General features: G+C 35.5%; 2 protein-coding genes across 2 annotated transcripts; both read right to left on the minus strand.

Annotated features, from left to right (window-relative positions):
- Positions 1 to 15: 15 nt before the first annotated feature.
- Positions 16 to 4,865, minus strand: LOC120177911 (neurofilament medium polypeptide-like). The gene is made up of 11 exons (XM_039183899.1): positions 4,498 to 4,865; positions 4,077 to 4,191; positions 3,810 to 3,984; positions 2,750 to 2,859; positions 2,572 to 2,705; positions 2,033 to 2,147; positions 1,743 to 1,917; positions 1,187 to 1,240; positions 1,052 to 1,105; positions 746 to 921; positions 16 to 297 (listed from the first exon to the last, which is right to left on the minus strand). The coding sequence occupies exons 1-11, from the start codon at positions 4,794 to 4,796 to the stop codon at positions 172 to 174; spliced, it is 1,533 nt and encodes a 510-aa protein (XP_039039830.1). The 5' UTR covers positions 4,797 to 4,865; the 3' UTR covers positions 16 to 171.
- A 2,726-nt stretch (positions 4,866 to 7,591) lies between these two features.
- LOC120177910 (kinesin-like protein KIN-12D) lies at positions 7,592 to 19,941 on the minus strand. The gene is made up of 37 exons (XM_039183898.1): positions 19,801 to 19,941; positions 19,061 to 19,700; positions 18,816 to 18,971; positions 18,643 to 18,726; positions 18,431 to 18,550; positions 18,228 to 18,341; positions 18,066 to 18,158; positions 17,789 to 17,949; positions 17,620 to 17,694; positions 17,416 to 17,503; positions 17,271 to 17,329; positions 17,103 to 17,166; positions 16,950 to 17,015; positions 16,679 to 16,861; positions 16,474 to 16,578; positions 16,160 to 16,395; positions 16,014 to 16,083; positions 15,864 to 15,929; positions 15,710 to 15,754; positions 15,539 to 15,618; positions 15,357 to 15,438; positions 14,260 to 15,192; positions 13,407 to 14,144; positions 10,757 to 13,030; positions 10,557 to 10,664; positions 10,358 to 10,479; positions 10,171 to 10,258; positions 9,955 to 10,029; positions 9,584 to 9,826; positions 9,386 to 9,484; positions 9,219 to 9,293; positions 9,075 to 9,133; positions 8,826 to 8,937; positions 8,630 to 8,740; positions 8,340 to 8,510; positions 8,072 to 8,257; positions 7,592 to 7,853 (listed from the first exon to the last, which is right to left on the minus strand). The coding sequence occupies exons 2-37, from the start codon at positions 19,697 to 19,699 to the stop codon at positions 7,713 to 7,715; spliced, it is 8,121 nt and encodes a 2,706-aa protein (XP_039039829.1). The 5' UTR covers position 19,700; positions 19,801 to 19,941; the 3' UTR covers positions 7,592 to 7,712.
- Positions 19,942 to 24,569: the final 4,628 nt, after the last annotated feature.

Genomic DNA, 24,569 nt, shown 5'->3' on the forward strand with positions numbered 1-24,569 from the left:
AGCAGAAAGTTTTAGACTTCTTCCTCAAAAGATGCTGCTGCAGTTTTGTAGTACATAATTGAAAGTTACAGTTACCAGACAACAGCAAGAACCCTAGTTTCATTCCCCAAGCAAAATTGCCCACTTTTAGTTCCAGGCTTATGTTTATGTTATATACACAGAAGAAATTACTCACTGTTCCAGCTTGATGAAATGAGTAGTCAGAAGCTTTGTCATGGAAAAGCCATTGAAGGAGTCCACCTCGAAAAGTTCTTTGAGCTTGTCGTCGCATAAGATCTTCCTCTTATCAGATGGATCCTTTCGAAACACAAAAATAAGCATAAAGAATTCTTGCTAGAGATTTGACAATAGATTTGAACAATGTAGATAAATTTCTCCAAAACAATATATATATATATATATAAGTGAATAATATGATGCACTGCAACTACGAACATAGATTGAGCATATAATATGTTTGTATACGAGGGTCAGAAGTAAGCTACTAATTGCCAGCATATACGACTTTCCGAAGAGGTCCAGATACTCGTTGAATCTATGTTTATCGGACTTCTTCATTCTTGAAGTACACGTGTCCAACATTTGTGTCCGACACTACTTCAAATATATAGAAAAACTTAGAAAAATCTAACCATACCGGTGTCCAAGTAACATAGCATTGCATAGAAGGAGATTTTATCATCCAAGCTTCTTTACCAAAAATCAGAACCATGTATAACCAACAAAAGAAGACAACAGAACAAACCTGAAGATCATTCTTTTTTATGTAGTCCCATATTCTCTTCACAACATCAGCACGACTTAGTTCATTTTCACCGGTAGCAAAAAACTTCACTAGAGCATCTGAAAGAGGAAGAGGAGCAAGAAAACCAGATGTTCCTTTCTTCTGCCTCTTTTCTTTCTGTTTTGGCTCTGATGCACCTGAGAAATATATATATATTGTTAAGACAAAACAGCTCAAATCCATCATCATTAAACCAAGTTCTATCTTTCATTGTTTCACATGGGCATGCAGGATCCTCATAGCTAATAGACTTGAAAATTTACTCACCCCTCTCCCTTGCTTTTTTAGGTTTTCTTTCCGTTTTCGCAGATTCAGCTTGAGCTGCCGTGTCAAGGAAATAACAAATTATTAGCCAAAATCATGCAGGACCCTCATAACTAAAAGACCTGAAAATTCACTTACCCTTCTCCATTGCTTGTTTAGATTTTGTTTCCAATTTTGTAGAGTCAGATTGAGCTGCCACATCAGGGGAAAAACAATTTATTCAAGCAGTGAAGACCAACTTTGTGAATAATCAACAGAAGAAAAACCAAGGGCAGTGCAATTCAAATGGAAATGCATAAGAACAAGTCCGCACAGCATATATCACGGTTCTGAAAGTTCAATAAAGAAAAAGTATTTGGGTAATGTTTCTTGGACAACAAATATAAGCCCTTCAAGATGTAATACTCCCCCTTTAAACACAGGTATAATATAAACAGAAGAGTCGAGGGACCCATTCTGAAAGAAAACTTTACCAACTTTGCATTTAGAGAAAATAATTTGAAGGGGAAAAACTTGCTAATTGCAATTATACAAAATAATTTAAAGCAATCCCGTGCTAACAAAGATTTCAACGCAAGAAAAGTCATGTTAAGCTTTGCAAAACAAGCTGGCATGTGAGGTGAAAATAAAGATCTGATAACATTTATATCACAACCCAGTCAAGCATTAGGGGAAGTCATGCTTAAGATGATACCATCTTCCTCATTTAATGGCCATATGTGTTTGGAAAGAGCCTTGTTCATCTGAAACATGTTGATAGAATTTACACCGAAAAGAGCACGCAATGATTCATCACATAATACATTTCTTTTGTCCTTCGGATCTTGCAAATTCTTCTCTCGGATATAGGCCCACAATCTCTTAACAACCTACAAGTAAAAGAAAGAAAAAGCAAGGAGGAAAAGACATTAACAGGTCACTAACATAAGATTTTGATTAGAAAAAGTTTACAAGATTGACATGTTGAAATGGAAATATCTAAACCTCAGTTCTGGCCAGTTCAGATTCTCCAATAAATTCCTGAAGCTGTGGGGAAAGGCTACACAACTTACTAAACCCACCTCCCCTTCTCTTGATATCTTTATCCACTTTAGACGACCTATAATAATTTGTCAGAAATTCACATTAGCTTGATGAAACTTAATAAATATTTCCCTTCAGTATACGCTCAAATAAAACATATTTCAGAAATCATCTATTTTTCTTTATCTAATGGAAACCCGATACTACCAACAAGGACAACTAAACCACAAATCTAGGGATCCTTCGAGCTACATACCTTGATAAAATGTTACAAACCTTAAGCAAATACACAAACATATAACTGAAACTAACAGTATAGTTGTGCATTAAGTGCTAATCTCTCTATCTGACAATTGATAATCTAGTTTGACAAGGAACATTACTACATGTACATATATATAGGATTACATTGAGCATACATATAAACTTGATAATGAACTTACACAGAGGAGAGTATAAGCAAACACCAGCAAAAGTTATAGTCAAAAAAGAAAATAAACCTTTTGTTCCTGCTTCTATGTGCATTACCCACGTGCTCAGCCTTTTCCTCCTCCTCTTCCTTTTCCTCTTCTTTCTCTTCTTCTTTTGAACTTTCAGCATTTGTGGAAACAGGATCATCATCGTCTTCCTTTTCCTCTTCTTTCTCTTTGCTTTTGAACTTTCAGCATTTGTAGAAACAGGATCATCATCTTCCTTTTCCTCTTCTTTCTCCTCTTCCTTTGCACTTTCAGCATTTAAGGAGACAGAATCATCACCATCTTCACATTTCATCTCATGATTCGAATCTTCTGAATTTAAATTGACGGCACATCATTAATATTTAAACGATTACATAAATTATGCATGTTCCTGGCAATGCCTTCAGAAGAAAGACGTAAGAAACTTATAATATACCATTAGTGTTATAAAACTGAAGTTCAATGTGGAAGCCTGTTTGAAGAAGTTGAAGTTGAAATTGCAGAAAAATTTAAACATCCTAAGGTAATCCAAGGCTGGAAAGAAATAGATTAGTTTGCACCTTGGAAATATTACATATCACATCCAATAGAATGAAATTTACCAACGAAAACAAAAAGTAATAATGAGCATAGACATTGTTATCATACGTAATCCCACTATTGAAATTTCCTTCATCTTTTAGCACCATGTGTTATATATATTTACATTACTTATTCGCATGGAATTAAAGATTTATATCCATTTCAATTTATCATCTCCTAAACAACTTTTGGAGATAGGTTAATGGCCTATGTGTTAGGGGGCTCAAATTGCATGGAAAGTATAACTTCACCATTGTAATCATCTTCAGCTAAAACTAGCAAATTATAAAAGGAGCCGGCATAAATAACATGTTTTCATCTAAACAGGAAAAGATAGTTCCCTATAAGTTATACCTACCACTAGAAAGTTCTCTCACCAAAGGTTATCATTCAGATCATCAACTACAATAAAGGAGTCATGATAGAGAATGATAGTTTTCTTCACAGTACTTACATGATTAATAAATGCAGAAAATTTAAAACTTGAGATCCATGTGTGCATGTGTCCAAATGTCATTTCATAGAATAATTCTTTGATTGCAACAGCCAATGAATAGAAAGAGGGTCCGATCCCTTTAATACAAATTAAAAAACCAAAATCACCATGATAATATGCAATCTATAACTCACATAGGCAAAATAATTGGACAAAATGTGCACTCGTAGCAGATAATATTAACTATGTCGAAAGAAAATACCATCATCTTCACTCAACGGCCAGATATGCTTGGTCAGTGCTTTATTCATTTGGAACATATTAATAGAATTTATGCGAAAAATAGCACGAAGTAGTTCGTCGCATATAATATTTCGCTTATTATTCGGGTCTTGCAAATTCTTCTCCTTGATATATACCCAAAGTTTCTTCACTACCTAGAAGCACAGTAAGGGAGAAAATAAGAATTCAAAACAAAACTACCGAGGAAAACTACAACAATTAACAAATATGTATATATGACACATACCTCAGTTCTGGCCAATTTAGACTCTCCTACTACTTTTTGAAGCTGAGGAGAAAGGCTACACACTGTCTGAAAGCCACCACCTCTTTTCTTCACTTTTTGATCGGCTTTACTTGCTCTCCTGCACAAAAAGAAAAGGGCGCTAACCATCCATAACACTAATACCAGAAACTTGATGCCAAATACAAGTATACATACTCTTATTTAAGATGAAAAATCTTTTCTTATATAACTGAACTGATTATCGCAATGCAATTATAAAAAACAAACAAAACCCAAATACATGTTATTTTTGCTTAATTTATTCTTTTAAAAAATGGAACTTGAGGAAGTTCCCCCTCGAAAATTGAACAATTAAAGCGCCTAATTTCTAATACAAGATTACTAATTATTCAATAATCAAATGGGGCAAAACAAAACCTGCCTTGTTTGACTTCCTTCTCCCTTGCTTTCTTCTTCTTCTTCATCGTCATCATCATCATCTTCTTGAAGCACGTCATTTTCATTTTCAGAACCAGGCGCATGTTCGTGCTTTTCGTTTTCCTGATTTAGGGTTTCGAGGAAAACGTCGATCTGGTCCCTCATAAAACCTTTCCTATCAGATAAGTCGACGCCGAATTCTTCCTCGAGTTGTTTCCTCACACTGCCTGCGGTGGCGGTGTCGAGGTCCGACTGCGATAGGATTTCTCTGAGTCGGGCCACCAGGTCCGAGTCCGAAACCATTTTTGTGTATAAAAATCGAATCTGGGTTTTCCCCGGTTCGGGATTTTCGCCGGTACTTGGAAAGGGGGGCTGCCTTATTCGAAAACTGGAGTCGCATGCAAGTAAAGCTTTTGAAAAACACAAAAACAAATGTGGAAATTTTGTGAAGTTGAAGTTTGGGCTTTGAACCCGATCCACCAATTGATTTGGGCTTTATCGATCGATTTGTTATATCGAACCCATTAAATGATTTCAGTTAAGAGTGTTTAAAAATACTCGATTTGAATAAATTGATCCGTTGACCCATCAATCCGGTCTAATTATTGAGTATTTATAATAAAAATAATTGAATTTTTGGGGTGAGTACTCGTCAACCCGATACCCGGATTCTTATATATAATCTATTTTTATTTTATATTATTTTTTTTAATTTTCAAATTATTTCATCCTAAAATTCTAAATTCTTAACAACTAAAATTAATCCACACTAAAAATAAAAATTGTTTCTCAAATTATTTCTTTTTAACTTTAAAATATTTTAAATTTAATTGTATTTCTTTAATTTTATGTTTAATAAGTTTTATCTTTTAAATTTTATGAGTGAATTGTGTCTTATTGATCTTTAAATTTAAAATCTTATATTTTTATGTATTTTTAAATAATATAATTTTTTTTAAAATAAAACAAAAAAATATGAATAGTGAACATGTGACCTGAAAAAGTGGTACCCAAACTTTATATGTGTAATTTATGAGGACCCATACTTAACAGGCCGCGGCAACATTTTAGTATCTAAATATATTAATTAGGGTGAACATTCGATCGAGTTGAGTAGAATTAAAAAATTTAAGTTATTCGAGTTAACGAGTCGTATTTTACAACTCGAACTTAACTTGAATTTTTTTTTAAGTCGAGTCGATTTTAAGAAATTTGAGTCGAGTTATTCAATTTTTTATAATTATTTTGTTATAATTATTTGACTTAAATATACAAAATGTGTCCAAAGTATGTTCATTTTTCTAGTTCAGTGTCTAATATTTTTTTGGTTCCAGTTTGATGCCTAATATTTTATTTCGTAACTCAAAATTGATCACACTATAACAGACCGTTAAATTTAACCGTTAATCCATTAAAAAGTCACGCGACATATTTTTTAATATTGAAAATCTCTCTTTTTCTTTTTCTTCTTCTCCTTTAACTTCGGTTTCTAATTGTGACGCGACGAACCGACGAGTAACACGTATTGTTTCTGCAACTGAGGCGTCGTGCACACTCTACTTGAGCAACTCTCTTCGACTCCATCTTCCATTTTCAACTCGCATATAAACTCATCGGAAACTCATATTCTCGAACACCCGGACTCACTCTTTTCGACGTGGAAAGGTTGACAAGCGGCGGCCTTCTCTGCCAACCGAGGAGACGAGTATCGAGCGTTGGCGATGGAAGCAATGGCGACGAACGATAAAGCCGTCTGGAAAACTTGTTGGGGAAGAAGAAAGTGGTTGTGTACGAGGAACTCACGGCGCAGAGAATGTTGCTGCATGATGAGCTTTGCTGCTCGTGGCTGCGGCTGCCGTTGTAGTCTTTCTCTTCCTCTTCTTCTTCCTCCTCCTCGCGTTCACTTCTGCTTCCCTGAAGCTGCTGTTGTGCAAATCTCCTTAGTCTTCTCTGTTCCTCTTCTGGGTTACCAGCAAGATTGAATTTCTACAACACAACAGAAATCAATCATAAAAAATGTTAGAAAATTGAAAATTTTCTATTTTGCTGCTAAGAATGAGTGAAAGTAGTTTAAATGTGCAGTACTCAATCCCTGACTATGTTCATATATCGCCCTAGTGTCATCATCTGATCTCGAGGATTTCGTGGCCGACCCTGCGAAAGTTAGTTCTTTCTTTGTTGAAACCCGAGTCGATATTCTTGCATTTTATTTTTCGAGTTTTAACCTCGTTTCTTCTTTGTTTCTGGTTCCTACATTCTAACTGTTGAAACCCTGAAATACGTAACCACGAGTGGTTTCTAAAGAACCTACCAGCAGATCTCATGGATGAGAACACGATGAACAACCAGTTCGAAGAACCCGATCAACCGGTACAAAGTGTCGACGAGATCATGCAGATCATTTCCGAAGCCACTATCCCTGCAGGCAATACAAATAGTCTAAATCCTGACCGGTAGTCTGGACATTGACGACGATATGGAGGAGGACCTAGACAGTGATCCTGAACTCGACATCAATAGTAGCGGACAGATAATATATGCGATGTGATTATAATCGTGCGCGGAGAGGGTGATCATTCAACATTCATCGGAGTTTCACCGTTTGAACCTTCCGGAGAATATACGGAAGAGGCTATCGTTTTACTGCAAGTACAGGACGAAAAATATAGGTACGGTTTTCTCCATGTCAACCTGGAATCCAGCATTTCATCGGTATCGCCCTTTGGAAGTGAAGTACTGATGTTCTGTTTTTCACTTATTGTCTTTGCCTCTTTGAAGTGCCGTTATGTAATGTTGTTTAGTCTCTGTAACTCATTTGTCTCCACTTCTAGAAAATTTGTTGTATAACTTTATACATTTCAAAAAATGAACGTGTTACATGCCTAGGGGAGTTTATCGAACGAGTCGATCACGAGCTTAAGAGTGCTTGTTAAAAAAAATTTGTTGCTCGGTAAGCTCGATGCTAGTTGCTCGTTAAGCTCACCAAAATTTTTACCTTATTTTCTAAACTATAGGTAAAATCTACTAATACTATATAGCGTTTAATGTAAGCATAAACGTGAATTAGAGCTTCATCAAACTTGAGGTTTTTGACAAAATCATTGCTTATTTCATTAGATATACAATCATGCCGTCGAGGTTTGTCTCAAGAAACAAAAAAAATGATGATAATAAGTATACAAGTAGTAAGTAATTAGAGGTCGATTTTCGAGACTTAGGCTATCGATCTAACGTAGAAAGAAATGGAGCTTGGGGTACCCTTTTTGGAGTATGACAGTTTTCATCTGTTCTTGCACTTGCTGTTGATGATGTCTGGGGCATTAGTTCCGACAATCTGTTTCTTTCACTATAAATCTTGTTCTGCAAAACAAATTTGTTGATTCATCAGTCTTTTTCACAACGTCCGGATTCGTTACCTTCTCTAAAGCACTTGTTCCTATGATTATATTCGTATTGGACAATACTTCTATCTCCTATGATATTTGGACACGAAAATACATTCGTATTTGACACTCGTCCCAAGTTCAGGCATATAGTATGCAAGGTAAATTACACACTTGCTAGTGTCAGTTAATTACCTTAAGTGTCAAACTTTGCAATTCTCTTTCAAGTGAGATGACTTTATTCCGGAGTTGCCCAAGTGCCTCTTCAGCAGCCGCAGGGCATACATCAGAAATAGGCATCGTTATACCAGCAGCCTTTAAAACACTTGCACACAGTCCCAGCAACTTATGTGCTAGTTGCACCCGGTCTTCATGAGATTCCTGCAACCGATTTAAAGATGATTAATTGAACCATAAAACTTTTGCTGAAGCCTTATATAGAAGGACATCTCTAGGGACTAACCCTCAGTTTGCTATTCAAACGTTGCTCCTCGTCAAAGTTAACGTAAGGGCTTTTCCCAGTAGAACCACGATATTGAGCAAGCTCGTCCCTTACACGTGAAAGTACAACCTCTGTCCACCGCAGCTTGGAACAAAGCTCTTCGTTTTGAATCTTTAGCATGTTATTTTCCTCCTATTGCATCATTCAAAACATAATAATAATAATAATAATAATAATAATAATAAAACAGATCAGAGTTGGTATGATTTGAGGAGAAAGTCCACTAGAGGAAGAAAAGGTGGAAATCTTGCCTTAATTTTGGCATGGTGATGAATTCGTTGTTGGAGGTTTTGTTGGCCAGACAGCTTCTTTACTTCTCCTTCAAGTTCGATCGCCTTTTTCTTGTAATTTACATTCTCCATCTGCAGATAGCATGAGTTATGTTCACGAAAGATGGAAAATAAATCATTCACCACCAATGGGAATAGAGAAGTTCAAGGATTTAACCTTAAGCATTTCATTTTCTGTTTTAAGTAACTGATCTCGCTGGCGAAGCTTCTCCAACTCTACTTGCGCAGTTACTAGCTCGGCCTGTTTTCTATCAATTTCCTCCAGCCACCTGTTAAAACAAGATGAAATATACTGAAGATATGAAATAGAATGAAAATAAAAATTAAAAACTTTAGCTTATAGGTTGTTTGCCTGAGCTTTAGCCAAGTAAGCAATATTGTTCTTAATGAAGTTATGTTTGCTTACCCTCGCCTCTCGTCAACAAATTCATTGAGCTGCTGCTTGAGCTTCTCAACCTCATGATCCTGTAAGTATGATATGACGTAATTCAGATAAATCAGGACACATAATAGAGCTCGCAAAACTTCAAAGTACTCGAGTAAACCACACCTTCACTTGAGATTCTAAATGATCGAGTCTAGCCTTCTCTGCTATTTTCTGCACCTGCTGGTTATCCAACAGTGACTGCATTAAAGAGCATTGGTCCTTAAGCAACATATATTTTAAAGTGCCAAAGAGCCAATATTAAAATACTAGCTATAAGTAAATTGGGTTACCACGTAATTGGTCATATCCAATTTGACTCCCAATAGATCTCGAATAACATCATGGGTCATGCTCTCTGCAGCTGCTAATCTTGCATTGAGGGAAAATATCTGTGGAAAATGACATGTTTACAGAAAATAATTAGCAAGTGCAAACTCCCAAAGTTTGTAAGATGGTTGTGGAATCAACATCCATGCGATAAAACCTACCTCTTTCTGCCTATTTGCTGCTAAGGATTCTAATTCTTCGATTCGCAGCCTTGCAGCAGTAAGATCCTCATCTTTCTCCAATTTTATTTGTTGTGTCAAACCCAAGCCAATGCATTTGAATGGGGAACCAGAGCCTCGAGGCTTTGCCACATTTTTCTCTAACTTGTTCGATGAATGACTTTGGGTATTGGTGGGGTAACCTTCAGGTTTAACTTGTTCAGCCATGGCTTCCAATGCTTTGAACTGTTTCCAATTTTTATATTTCTCCAAATGGTTAGAATATCAAGGAAAAAGAGCATATGATTTAATCTTAAATAGGCCAGAGAAAATGCAGCAGAACAGCCTAATCCAATCAAGAACTGTTAGCATACCTTCTGCGTATACTCCTTTGCCTGGGCTTCTGCATGCAAATTTAGTTCAGAAATATGTGTTTTGCACTGGGCAATCTGTTGAACAATAATGGAAACTTATCAAAAACACCGTACCTATCTTGAAAAGCGAAAACCAAAGACCTCTCGTAGAAAATTGTTTTAGAAAATTGCATTCTCATAGAAGAAAATAAAGTCACCGATAGCTAAAGGTTTCACCTCTCTATCCTTGTCAGATATTTCAGTTTCAAGAATTTGTATTTGATCCAGGGCTTCTTGAAGATCCTTCCTCTTCTCATCCAAACACCTGCAGATAGAAAGAAATGATATATTTTCAGTCGGAACGATTTATCATCATTTATATAGTAAGGGTATGGGCATTACAAATAAGATAACATTGACAGACCTTTTCATGTCTGCATCAGCATTTTTAACATTCTGCATCTGAACTTTTACAGCATCCAGCTCCAATTCTAGCTCCTCTCTTTGTAATTGTAGACGTTCAGCTTCCCCTTTGATAATGTCAACCTAACAAATTTGGGATTTATTAACATGGTCATGACAATAGTACTTTCGTGCAGCTTTATCATATTGCAACGTCTTACTTTGTTCTCCAAAACATTTAGGGTGCATTCTAGCTCTTCAACAGATCTCTCTAATAGCTTTACCTCAGCTTCCTTCTCTTCAGCATAGGTATTCTTCAATTCAGCCATCTATCATCAAATTCAATCCATACAAATATAAGATGAGATTATATATTAAAAGGAAACTGAAATACTATTTTACACGTTAAACTAGATCATACCTGTTGAGCTTCCATAGCAATGGCTTCACTTCGTTTCGCCTCAGCCTGTGCCTTTCTAAGCTTTTCTTCCAAGCTAAGAACCTCCATCTGAAGGTCATCTCTTTCACCAGAAAGTTCATCCAGATTACCACTCAAGAATTCTATGGTATCATTCATTTGAGAAAGGGTATTACTCATTTCTGAGAATTCCACCTCTAAGCTCTCAGTGATCTTCTTTCTCTCTCTTAATTCATCTTTAAGAGAACTTTTTACTGCCAAGGCATCCTCAATACGAGATTTCAACTCCTCATTTTCAGAGTAGAGATGTTCCGAAGACTCACGTTCTCTTGTAATATCCGACTGAAGACTAGTGATAATCTTGAGCTTCTCCTGCAGTTGAACTTCGAGCGTATGGCCATGACTAACTGCCTCATCAAGTTCACTTGATTTACCAGAAAGCTCATCTTCTAAAGCCTCCAAAGAAGAAACTAATTCCTCAATTTCATCTTTATGATCCTTGGTATTAGAAGTAGACTCTTGTAACAGGCTGAGATCAAATAATAGACCTGTCAAAACCTCATCTTTCCTCGATAACTCTTCATGGGGAGAAATATTTTCAGATGCCATCTCTTCAACTCTATTCTCTAAGAACTCTAAATCTTCTATGAACTTTAATATCCTCTCTGCATTATCACGCAACTCGTGAACCATTTTATCAGCAATTGTAACACCTTCTTTATTCAGTGTACCGAATAACCTGCTACCTGTCATATTTATAGTTTCCATAGAATCAACACATTTTGCAGCATTCTCTTCCCTCAACATGTTAACTTTCTCAATAAAAATGCGCAAATCTTGAGTTTTCGAACCTAAATTCTCAATGAAAATAGATTGAGAATGTCTGAGTTTCTTCAATTCATTGGCTTTCAGCTCTAGATCAGTTTGTAGACTGGTAATGCAAGTCTCCATGGAAAAGGTTTTTTCTTTCAACTGCTGAAGTTCAAGATTGGAAGCGTCGAGGCAATTTATAGAGGATTGAAGATCATATTTCTTCTTGTCCAAGTCCCGTAGAAGTAGACAGTTTTCTTTCTTGAACTTTCTCAACTCAAAATGTGCTTCTTCAACCTTTTCTTGTAGAAAAGAAAACTCACCTTCCTGCTCCACCATTAGCTGCTCTTTCAAACATGCATCTACTTGTGCGAAAATTATGTCTTGCTTTAAACCATCAAGGACAGAATAAGCATTGGCAAGCATTTTTTTGGAGCCAGCCAAGTAGACAATCATTTGTTCCATCTCTGAAGCCAAAATAAGAGACTCAAAGTCTTTTGTACACAAGTCTATCATTGAAATCTCAGCCTGAGATTCCAGATGCCCTTCTTTATCTTTGAGCAGTTGCTCTTGATCAAGAAGGCATGTTACAAAATTTGTGTTACTCAAATCTAACTCCTTCATTAGAACCGCAAGTTGAGATCCCATATGGTTAGACCTTTGCAACATAACTTCCTCTTGAAACTGTAAATCATTTATCTTTTTCTCGAAAGTGACTAATTTGACACTGAGCTCACCAGTTTCCTCTTCCTTCTTTAAAATTCGGTCAAAACTGTTCTTGATATCAGCTAGAAGTTTCCCCTTGATAACTCTACACAATTCAAGCTCTCTTCTTGACCTGGAATTGTGCTCCCTCAGATCAGCTATAACAGCATTCGACTCGGACAAGCCATGCTGAAGCAAACCATTCTCCGCATTTAGCCCTGTCAAGGTTTCCAACAGAATTCCCATATGACATAAGTGAAGCACTGACACTGCACAGCCTTTCACAATTATCTCCGACCAGATGTCTTCAAGCCATGATCTTGCTAGCGTCATTGAATCAAACATAAGAGACTTAAGGCAGTGACAATCAGAAGCTACAGTCATGACACTTTGAGAAAAAGCAGTTTGCAATTCAGTGACGAGGCCCTCCAGTTCGGCAACCATGAACCTTGTCTCTTTCAAACTTGAGCCAAACTGCTCTTCGAGGACTTCAAGTTGCTTATCCTTCACAGTATTACTGGATTGCAAACCTTTCACCTCATTAATTAGTTCATCCCTCTCATTTAGTAGTGTGGTTTCCACTTGTTTCCGCCTCTTAATATCGAGTTTCATTGTTTCATTAGCAGTCATGAGCCCATTGATCATAACATCTGCTTCTGTTATGGTATCTTGTGCCTCCTCAAATTTAGCAAGAATACAGGAAGCATTTGAAGCTTCATGAGTTGCAATTATCTTTGCATCACCAACTTCAAGTTCCAGAAACTGCCCAAGAACATTGAAAAAGGAAAAAATATAAGGTTTACATATTATTTGAACTTGTAAATCAAGCAAGATTTGAAGTTTTGATGAAAAAGAAAGTAAAAAATTGGTTGTGAAAATTTATCTTGATTAATTCTCAAGCCTAAGCATAATTTTGTACTAATAAGTATGTACAAAATTAGGAAAGGATTATTACAATAAAGAGAATTCCTAACATTGTGTATATCTCAATAAAACTAAAATATGGGTTACTCCTAGTTTATTCGGGTAAAAGCACGTAGAATGAAATGCCCAAACTAACTAAAAGCAAGTATACAACATCGGAATATTTTTTTCTGTCGTTCTAAGGTTATACATTTAAAAATTTTAAACAGTTCACCTCCTTTGTCTGGCGCCAATGAGTACTGATTTCTTGCATGGTTTGCTCAACTGTATTTATCTTGTGATGGACAGCTCCAATCTTGACTTCCAACAGCTTTTCAAAGTCATTCACAGTTTCTTCCAGAGCTAGTGCATGTGCTGATTCTGCAAGCTGAATGTCTTTACACTTCATCGCATCAAGACGATTACGGTTTGCCTCTGATAGTCTATTCACAACTACAAAAGCAGCAGTTGAACAAGCAGATGCATTTCTTAAGTCACCTTCAGCAATCTTCATTCTATCCTCGAGCTTTGTAATGATTGATGTTTTTTCATTCAGTTCTTTCTTCAATTGAACAATTTCTTTCACATTTTCTTCTGCCAGCTGGATGTCCTTACCTTTCAATGCATCGAGATGATTACGGTTTGCCTCTGATAGTCTATTCACAACTACAAAAGCCACAGTTGCACAAGCAGATGCATTTCTTAAGTCACCTTCAGCAATCTTCATTCTATGCTCAAGCTTTGTAATGATTGCTGTTTTTTCATTCAATTCTTTCTTCAGTAGAACAATTTCTTTCTCCTTTTCATTGTATTCTTGCTGCTGTGCTTCATTGATAACCAGTGCAGCACCTCTCAAAGACATCAGCATGGACTCCAGCTCACTTCTTTTATCTGTTGCATCCTCCAGGCATCTTCCGAGCTCTTCAATCAGCAATTCCTTTTCTGACAGTACTCTTACCACCCTACCAACTTTCTCAGAAATCCAAATCCTTATTGTCCTCAGTCAACAAACATACCTTTTCTTGCAATTCCTTCAGCTCTTCAATCAGCAATTTCTTTTCTGACAGTACTCTGACCATCCTACCAACTTTCTCAGAAATCCAAATCCTTCTCTGAGGAAAAGAACCAGAAAGGAGTTCCAGTTGATTACCAGCATCAACAAGCTCTTCATGACCATCAGCAAGTATGTTTTCAATCTCAGAATTTAGCAGTTCCCAGTCCTCCGTTAATGTTCTTAGTTCTGCATCTTTCATTTCAAGTTTTACAAGTAACTGATTATTATCTACAGTCAACATACATACCTTTTCTTGCAATTCCTTCAATTTAGTCTCTAAAAAGACAGCACCATTTTGAGCCTCCACCTCCTTCAACTGACAATCTTGAACTTGCTGTTGAAGAAGAGCAAGTTCTTCCTGCAAACAGACAATAACCTCAGCAGTTTCAGCTTCAGCCTGCCGACAGATTTCATCCACTTCTTCTTTGTTAGAAACCTTGAAAGCACGATCAGTTTGGTACCAGATAGTCATCCTTTTGGCATTCTCGAGAGACTCGTGCATCCTCTTCAATTTCAGCTCAAGGGTGGATTCTTCACCCTCTATCTTTTTAGGTCGTGTAGCATCTTTAAAAGCTCTACTGGAAAGTTTCTTTTTCATGGCAACAATTTCATCTTTTTGTTCACTCAAAAGCTTTACAAGATCACTTTTGCTTTTCCTCAAGTCCTCCATCTCATTGATTGAAAAAATTTGTTGGGACTCGAGTGCGGCAATTACAGACTTTGCCTCCTCTAGTTCACCATTTGTATCTTCAATTTGTTTGTTCAGCATCATAAGTTTGTCATTTGCCATCTCAAGATCTCTAGTCAAACTGATTTCTCTTTCTTCAATTGCAGCATGAGATGTTTTCTCTTCTTGAAGAATAATCTTTAGTATATCCAGTTCCAACTGCAGATCCATAATTTGTTCCAGACTTGTCATTGTCTGAACTGAATTCATCTCCATTGTATCAGCATTCCAATCTGAACCCTGGAATTGATGTTACCTATCGTTAGCAGGTGGGTTTCAAAAATTAATAAAAGCAACAAATGGCTGGTCAAATAAAAAAAAACTCAGCACCTAAGTGTGTGTTCTTCTATCCTAGTTCAAGATGCTATAAGCTTAAGCAACGGTAATAGAAAAACAAATATTACCTTCATGGTTCTGGAATTGCTATTTTGATGATAAGCTGAAGACTTGAGGCTATCTAACATAGTATGTAGATCGTTAATTTCTCTGCAGAAGATGCAAGAAAATGTTACATCAGAACGCATGAAAATGGCAGCTTTCAACATTAACATAATGAAAGACAGTTTAGTTGAAAAGAAGATCAGACCTCCTAAGTTTTGCATTCTCATCTAAGCAGGAACTAAGGTTGTGCCTGCATTCTTCTAACTCAGTGAGAGTGTTCTTCAACTGAAACAATGAAAAAGAGAATGACATTCAAGACCCGAAGACCAAAGACTAACTTAAAATTATATTTCTGGCAAACAATGAATAAACTGACCTCAGACTGTAGGGAGTTATTTTCTTTGCTGATGCGGACAGCTTCCTGCATTAGAAGAAAAATAAAATCATTAAAGAAAAACGAACTTATCCTTCCCATAATAGTTTCTGAAAACAAACATGGGTGACAAAATGTAACAGGTCGAAAAGTTAACCTGCAAACGATCATTTGAACTTGCATAGCTATGATGATTAGACTTCCCATCAAGAAATTGAAGAAGCTGCATGTAGAAGACCAGAATTATGCATTATCCAAATAAGAGAAATCAAATGATAGAATATAAAGATTTTAAGATCAGAAATACCTGATCCCGCAGTTTGTATATTTCATCCAATAGTATCTCTTTTTCTCCTTCCTCGTAGAATTCTTGAAATCTATAAGAGCCACAGTGAAAATAAATAGAAAACAATTTGTAGAATATTGGTACTATAATCTGTTTTTGAAATTTACCTTCTAAGTTGGTCTAAAAGTCTTATATTCTCCAATGCAAAACGAGTTACTTCAGGATTTTTATCAACTTTAGCCTGTAGTAACTGAATCTCTTCAGAGAGTGCTTTATTCTCTTCAAGCAAAAAAGAATCTGCTGACAACGACCCACGAACAAGTGATTCCATTCTTTGAATCTTGTCTTCACGAAACCTAAGCATCATTTTACTGCTTCTGGTGTCTTCTTCTCTATGACGAACCTATAAAAACTTGGCGTCGAAACATTAAGAAAGCAGTTTAAGAAATAACAGAATTGGAAGTGGGGCACAAAAGAATACCAAACGATTCAATTGCTCAATCTCAGCTTCAAGCTTTTTGATACAAGTTTCTCCCATTTTCTCCCTTCTCAAGGCACCAGCGAGTGTTGCCTCCAAAGAGTTAAACTGCAAAAATTTCAGAGTTTGAAAAGGCATAATGTTCATTAGTAAAACATTCCTTTCTATTAAAGAAAAAATAACCATCATTGCCGCATCCAAGAGCTACCTGCTTAGCGGACATTCTCACGGTGCCTTTGGATTCATATCCAAGTAAATCATCAACTTGTTCCTGACACATTTCAGATGTGTTATCATCAGGACTTTCTTCTAATTGCAATGCGGCAGTGATTGCTGAACCAAAAGACAAGGACCGGGATACATTCTGACGTTTAAGAGCCAAAAGCTCTTCCTGTTCAAATCAAATCAGTTACAATTTCTTTAATTCACATGACCTGAAAAAAGAAAAAAATAAAGAAACAACGATCAATGTGCCACACCTTTAGAAGTCGTATCTGGTTTTGTAGTGCAATGGCATCTCCAGTGGAATCTTCATTCACCACAGCCTATGCCGACAAGTGAAAATTTTAATTATGAAAAAACTGAATTGTTTTTATAAAATATATAACAACATGCAATAAGAGTAAACTCACATTGTTTTGAATTAATTTTGCTCGCTGAGCAAACTTTAGTGTGTTATGTGTTTCAATTGCACAGCTGAAAAAAAATGAAAATATATATATAAGGTATTGGAAGTCAGTCAGGATCATGCATATTTATGTTCAAGTTAAAAGCTTGAATTGTCACAAATAGAAACCAACCAGATAGAAGGGCTGACATTAGCAATTATCATTGTTTTAGAATTTCCACCAAGTGAATCCTGAATCACATTTAAGATGAAATGTTCTGTCACAACCAATAACTGCAATGTAGTGAAGACAGAATAAAACAGAAATAGAAACTGACCTGAAGAAGAAAGGTGAGCTTCGAGTCTCTATATGGAATGTGCCGAGGCTTTCCATTAGCCACATCCACAAGAATCATAATTACATGACTGCATTTGATAATATGAAATCATAAGTTTGACTAGCAAGGAACAAAAGTTAAGCAAAGGAAATATAATAAAAAACATAAAAATCTGTTGAAGAAAAGGGAAATAGTTTTAAGTACCCTAGTGTTGATAGAGATTTATTTATGCTAGCTGCTTCCTTTAAACGCTCACCCTCAGCCCCAGAAGTTTTCTGCCTATAGTAGTATCAAAAAGACAGGAATTTCATCACACAAATATAAGCTAAAACACACACATATATATGGTTCAACAAAATGGTTTGCACCGCACCTTTCTGAACCGGCAAGATCAACCAGGTTTAATCTTGCAAACCGCAAATTAGTTGCGAAATCTTTTTCCCACCTGCTCTCAATAACGCAGGTAAAAACACTATGCGAACGACTGCTCTCCCTGTTCATGTTTGTTGCAGCAACTTTCCTATTCAAAGAACCCTATGCAAAAAAATATACAGTGATTTAAAACAAGAACATATACAATTTAAATAAAATGCGCTGAGAGGAGTGAGCAGCAGTTCCCTGCTAACCAAAGTACTGATAAAGATTGTCACCTGAGATAAAAGCTTCAAAATATCGCTCACATTCTGAACTTCAAACTCAGTGAGATTTTCCACGTACACTCCTTCCTTAACATCTTCCCTCAGCTAAAAGTTAAAAATTGCATAATGAAAACTAGCTGGAGCAAGGCAAACATAAGAAAGTAGTAAACTTACAAGCAAGTTGGTAGCAGAGGGATCAAGAAGATCAGTTATTTGCTCATTATAAATCTCAAGGAAAGAGCACTTGCAATTGTATTTTAATTTCTCATCTCTTCGGATTTCCTCTTCCTGTAATGAAAGAGATGGAGAGAATCAATAAACAAAAACGGTATCCAAGAATAAACCGGGAAATGCTAGCATGAATTTCAGACAATTACAGCTTGAATTCTTGCAAACAAAAACTCAAATATCCTCGGTGTCATGCCCCTGTGGGGACTCGGCTTGACTTCCAAATCTTCAATCTCTCCAAGCATTGTATAAGTCTTGCCACTTCCTGTCTGCATGTCCAAATGCAGTAATGTCAAGATAACCAATGTAGTAGAGAAGTGAATAAAAATGTTTGTTGCATCCTAGGCTTCGAAAAGAGTACCTGACCGTAGGCAAACATACAGCTGTTATAGCCGGATAAACAATTTTCTACCATCGGCAGACCGGCCATCCTAAAAAGAACTTCCTGCAAAAGACTATATGTGAGAAAGAAAATTGATTACAGAAAAGGATATTTTTTTCTGCACACAAATGTTGATTTGTGTTTAAGCATACCTGGTCTACAGTTTCACATGCCACATGATCAAACGTGAACTTAGTTTCTGGTTGCCCAATCCAAGCAATACTATGAGAACTTTCTTGCTTTAAGCATCTGTTGTAGCCATTTGTGTTCCTCTCTATGTCATTGAGAGGACGGACACGAATAAGAACCTAAGTTTCCAGAATCATCATCAATTATCACAATGAAATATAAATTTGTGCAATTAAGACAGTAGTCAGTTCCTATTAGAGGGATTTACCTGTACATTGTGATCCATCCAAAAAGAGGGATCTTCTTTAAGGTCAAAGTGAGGAACTTCGACAGTATTCACAACAGTAACCGGACCACAAGAAGAAGAGCTAGGAATTCCTCTGTACAATGCAGAAAAGTTCCCTCCACGCATCCCTCCATTCCCATCAAATTTGTTCCTATAACCGGAAACCTGAGGCTTACTAACAACGCTCTTAGTCGGCGTACTCTGTGTCGAATTACTCTCAGAATAACAACTCGAAGTTGCTCTCCCTGTTCCCCTACTCACCCTCGGGGTCATATTTGTTGACCCGCCATTAAGCAAATCCGATTCGGCCGCTTCATTCTTCGTCCAACCATACCTGATTTTAGTCGAAAACCCATGCTTATCCGGGGTTTTGAGAGGCAATGTCGAATCTGGCAGTTTACATTTGGGCTTAGTTGGAGTCCTATCGATTCTGCTCCGAATGCTCCCTTCCGGCTCTGGTTTAGCCTTTGTTTTCGGATCTTGAATCGTGTTGAAAGGAGGCCTACTCAATCCATCACTGCTCGGTTGATAAGCTTGCGAGTCTTTAGGGTTCACCGGAACATTCTCGACCTCCTCATTGTTGCTCGCGTTTCGCCTCAAGAATTTGAAATCTCTCAACATTCTAGTAAATCAATGTAAGCATGGAAAAAAAACATGAAATGAAAAGCCAAAACAAACTACAAGACTTCAAACAAAATGAAACCGAAGCTTTAAATGAGTACCTGAAAGTGGAATTGAAAAACAGAATACGAAATCTATTTCCTGCAATTCTGTTTCTGAGTTAAGAAAAAAAGGGTAAATAAATTATGGTTTCATGTCAGATCTTTGGAAGATCTTGGTAATGAGCTCGCTCTACTGCTTGCTTTCTGGAATTTTAGAGAAAATGATGGTCCGTTTGGATGGGGGAAATGGGATTCGAAATTAAAGGCGGCGATGGACGGTGGATATTGGGTTTTAGATTTTGAAAAATGAAAGTTGGCGGCGGGTCTTGGATTTGAATTTCAAGGGTCCTTCGGCCAGAAAGGGAAAGTATAAGGATCTTCTTTGCAATTATGACAGAGATTTAAATTTTTCAAACGGCTAAAATTTCAAAACGAAAATTTCCTTTCGGCTGTAGGTTTAACCGTTTAGGCTTAGGGCCCCAAGGCAAAGGGGAATTTTATAAAGCTGGGGTACCCTACAATGAGTTAAAATAATAATGAAAAATAACTCAAAATTAATTATATAATAATTATATTTTTAAAAATATAAAAAATATTAAGAAGGAAATTAAAACGACTAAAATTTAATTCTATAAGAATTTTATCTTTTATAAAAATTAATTGTATAAAAAATAAAAAAATATTTTTTACACCCTTAAATCTTGAGTTTAGATCTCTGATAAAAAGCAATCCAGTAGGTTAAATGAGTTTTCTTATTGTTATTCATAATAACACGATGGGCAAATGCACTTAGCCCTATAGGGTAAAGTGCATCACATTATTTAAAAAAAAGGTAAATTTTAGTTTAATATAATAAGTAAAAATAAAAAATAAATTTTTACCATAATTATTATTTTTAAGAAAATAATATTAAATTTTTTAATTTTTCAATTTTATTCTTAAATTTTTAAATCCGTCACTGAATAACACTAATATTAAATAGTTATATTTCTTTTTTTTCTAATTTAAGAAGTTGTAGTGCATAATCAAAATAACATCATCAATTGTATTTTCTCAAGCTCAACAAACTTCAAATGATAAAATTTGTAAATCAGTTAATAAATGTCATTGATCCTACATGAGTTGTGTGTTTCCTTTCGATAATGAAAATATACAGAATATAAAAACCATTAAAGAATATAATTAAACAATTTAAAAAATAAAAATACGATCAAATATTATTGTCAACCATAAAAACTATACACCATCAATACAAACATACAAATAATAAAAAAAATGATACATTTACGATTTATTTTATCACAACTCAAATGTGACATATTTAAAATAATTACAAACACTTACCAGTATAAGAGAACTGACTTATGATCTAAATCATAGTTAAATAAATAATAATAATTAATTTAACACCAATTTGAGATATGACTAGGGTGTTCAAAAATATTCAACTCGATTGACTCGGTCTGTCGATCCAAACCTAAAAAAATCAAATAATTATCTAAAAAAATACTCGACCAGGCCGGGTACTTGGCCCGTGATTTTTCCTGGATAGTTGGATCGGGTCTGGGTCGAAATATTTTTATAACCATGTACTCAATCGATAGTTTTAATATATATATATATTAAATTATATTTTTATTTTATGTTCCTTAATATTTTTATCTTAAAATTAAATTTAAATCCCTAATTTTTTTCTTAGGTTTGTATTATATACTTTTAAGTTTTAAAATTTTCAAAAAAATTATTAATTTGTCAATATAAAATTTAAATATATATATCTAAAATTTATCCTTAAAACTAACTTCAAATCATTAATTTTTGTGTACGGATTGTATATAATGAACTTTTAAATTTTTATGTATTTTCTATGTAAATTTTAAAAAAAATAAAACATATATATGTGAATCGGGTAGTCGTGATCCGAAAATCTGGATACCCAAATTTTATGGGTATCCATAATTAACAAGTCAGGTCACGGGCAGATAAATATAATACCCGAAGAATCAGATATCCAATTTTAAACATCTCTAAATATAACATCAAATTCAATCCTTAATAAAATATTACTAAAAGAGGAGAAAAATTCCTACCATTAAAAGACATTGGCCAAGCATTATATTTAGAGAAAATAACCTCAGTGACCAAAAATGCCTTATAATATACGATTTTAATCAATTTTTTTTGGATTTGCCAAAATGACCAACTAAATCGCAATGCGATCGATAATTCGCAATGCGATCGATAATTCGCAACGCGACTCCGGTATCGCAAATCAGTTTCCATATTCGCAACACGAACTTCGACTATCGCATTGTGATTTACATATTCATATTGCGATAGTCCAAGTTTGCGTTGCGAATCTGGAAACTGATTTGCGATAGTCGAAGTTCGCGTTGTGATTTATTACAAATTCGTTGCGATAGTCCAAGTTCGCGTTGCGATTTATTCCAAATTCATTGCGATAGTCCAAAATTGCAACGACTGGTGGTATTACATTTGTTTCTTAAGAATTTTCTCTAAAAAGATAGTATTCGCGCGGACGTGTCGAAGACACATATTACCACGACCACGACCACGAGACGAGACGGATGGCGGCGGCGCGCGAGAGTCCCTTGTTCTCTATCACTCAACAAGGAAGTGGGAAAGTCAAGCCTTAAATACTATTCCAAATAGTGTTTCCAATACTATGTGGGATTGAGCATTACCAACACTTGTTTCCAATACTATGTGATTATTCAGGAAACAATTAACAATCATGCACCTTAAAACAACTGAATCAGCAACCAATTGCATTAGTATTATACGATTAAATATGTCATAATTAAAAGTCAATCTACAATCAATCGCGATTATTGCAATTTTAAGCAAAACATTCAAAAAATAATGCTTCACTCGCGAGAATAAAAAAAAATTGTTATCGTGCAATTACAATCAATTGAAAATAAATTAGAATTGCATGAAAACTAAACGAACCACAAATACTTTTCATACAAATACTAAAGTCATTAACTATAATTCACAAATAATATCACTATTTAAGGCTCAATCCCGCATAGTATTAGGAACAAGTGTTGGTAATGCTCAATCCCACATAGTATTGGAAACACTATTGGGAATGGTATTTAAGGCTTGACTTTCCCACTTCCTTGTTGAGTGATAGAGAACAAGAGAGATCCTCGCGCGCAGCCGTCGTCCCGTCTCGTCTCGGGTCTTGGTCGTGGTAATACGTGTCTTCGACACTTCCGCGCGAATACTATATTTTTAGAGAAAATTCTTAAGAAACAAATGCAATACCACCAGTCGTTGCGATTTTGGACTATCGCAACGAACATGGAATAAATCGCAACGCGAACTTCGACTATCGCAACGAACTTGGAATAAATCGCAACGCGAACTTCGACTATCGCAACGAACTTGAAATAAATCGCAACGCGAACTTCGACTATCGCAACGAATTTGGAATAAATCGCAACGCGAACTTGGAATATCGCAACGAACTTGGAATAAATCACAACGCGAACTTCGACTATCGCAACGAACTTGGAATAAATCGCAAAGCGAACTTCGACTATCGCAACGAATTTGGAATAAATCGCAACGCGAACTTCGACTATCGCAACGAACTTGGACTATCGCAACGCGAATTTGGAATAAATCGCAACGCGAACTTGGACTATCGCAACGAATTTGGAAAATAGCATTGCGATAGTCGAAGTTTGCGTTGCGATAGTCAATGTTCGCGTTGCGAATCTGGAAACTGATTTGCGATACCGGAGATCGCGTTGCGAATTATCGATTGCATTGCGATTTAGTTGGTCATTTTGGCAAATCCAAAAAAATTGGTTAAAATCGTATATTATAAGATATTTTTTGTCACTGAGGTTATTTTCTCTTATATTTATTGTTAACTTGAGTTAAAATTTTAACTCACTTTAATATATCACCAAAACAATTAGTAAAATCTCTTTTGTAATTATAAACTAGATGTGCACTATTTTATTAAAATATTAAAATATTATATAAAAAATGTAATATTATATAAAAATGCATAAATAAATTATCAATAATTAGATGGATTAGTATGAAGAAGTACTAAATTTTTCGATTAGATATTATGAATAGAGTAAACTGGAATGAGATGATATTTTCATAATAAATTTTTATAATATTGAAACGAAACTAATATGTTCGTAAATTAAATAGAATGTTTGAATATAGATATTATGAATAGAATAAACTGGAATGAGAGGATCTTTTCATAATAACTTTTTATAATATTAAAACGAAATTAATAAGTTGATAAATTAAATAAAATGTTTAACAACCTCTCCCTTTTTTCAACCTATTTTTCTTTTTTCTTTTTTTTGTCTTCGTTTTTCTCTTATTTTTCTATTATGTCTTTTATTTTCTTTTTTCACGAGCTATTTTAATTTTTGAATAAGAATCTCTCTCATTGTGACACGTTTTTTTCTGTTCTTATGGCACGATCCTTATGATTGTTGGTATGTTTTTCACATACCTTTGCGGTCGTTTTGATTCTTGCACAAAAATAATCACGATATTTAATTTCTGGTTGATTTATCGGTGGTCACGTACAGTCATATTGTCGAAACGATTTTTTAACCGGGAGCGGGGGCGAGATTTCGAAAACCGCGTCATCTTTAATTGTTCTCTTTACGATTGAATTTTAATTAAAAACAATGCAATTTTAGAAAACCTCTCGTTTCGAAAAATTTGGGATTCCTTTTAAATAAATAAAAATGTAGGTTCGAGGAGTCGCCACCAATCTTTGATTAGGGTGTGATTGGGCACCCAAAAACGTTGTCATT

The sequence above is a fragment of the Hibiscus syriacus genome, unplaced genomic scaffold (assembly GCF_006381635.1).
Source record: "Hibiscus syriacus cultivar Baekdansim isolate YM2019G1 unplaced genomic scaffold, ASM638163v2 tig00112343_pilon, whole genome shotgun sequence".
NCBI lineage: Eukaryota > Viridiplantae > Streptophyta > Magnoliopsida > Malvales > Malvaceae > Hibiscus > Hibiscus syriacus.

Excerpts from the sequence above, each read along its gene's own strand:
- LOC120177911 (XM_039183899.1), bottom strand. The coding sequence starts at position 4,796 with ATGGTTTCGGACTCGGACCTGGTGGCCCGACTCAGAGAAATCCTATCG. Across the intron at positions 2,706-2,749 it reads AAAAGGAAGATGATGATCCT|GAAAAGGAAGACGATGATGA; the intron begins GTTTCTACAAAT and ends GAGAAAGAAGAG. Across the intron at positions 1,918-2,032 it reads CTGAACTGGCCAGAACTGAG|GTTGTTAAGAGATTGTGGGC; the intron begins GTTTAGATATTT and ends TTTTACTTGTAG.
- LOC120177910 (XM_039183898.1), bottom strand. The coding sequence starts at position 19,699 with ATGTTGAGAGATTTCAAATTCTTGAGGCGAAACGCGAGCAACAATGAG. Across the intron at positions 18,551-18,642 it reads GTATGTTTGCCTACGGTCAG|ACAGGAAGTGGCAAGACTTA; the intron begins GTACTCTTTTCG and ends TTGGACATGCAG. Across the intron at positions 17,695-17,788 it reads GATCTTGCCGGTTCAGAAAG|GCAGAAAACTTCTGGGGCTG; the intron begins GTGCGGTGCAAA and ends ATACTACTATAG.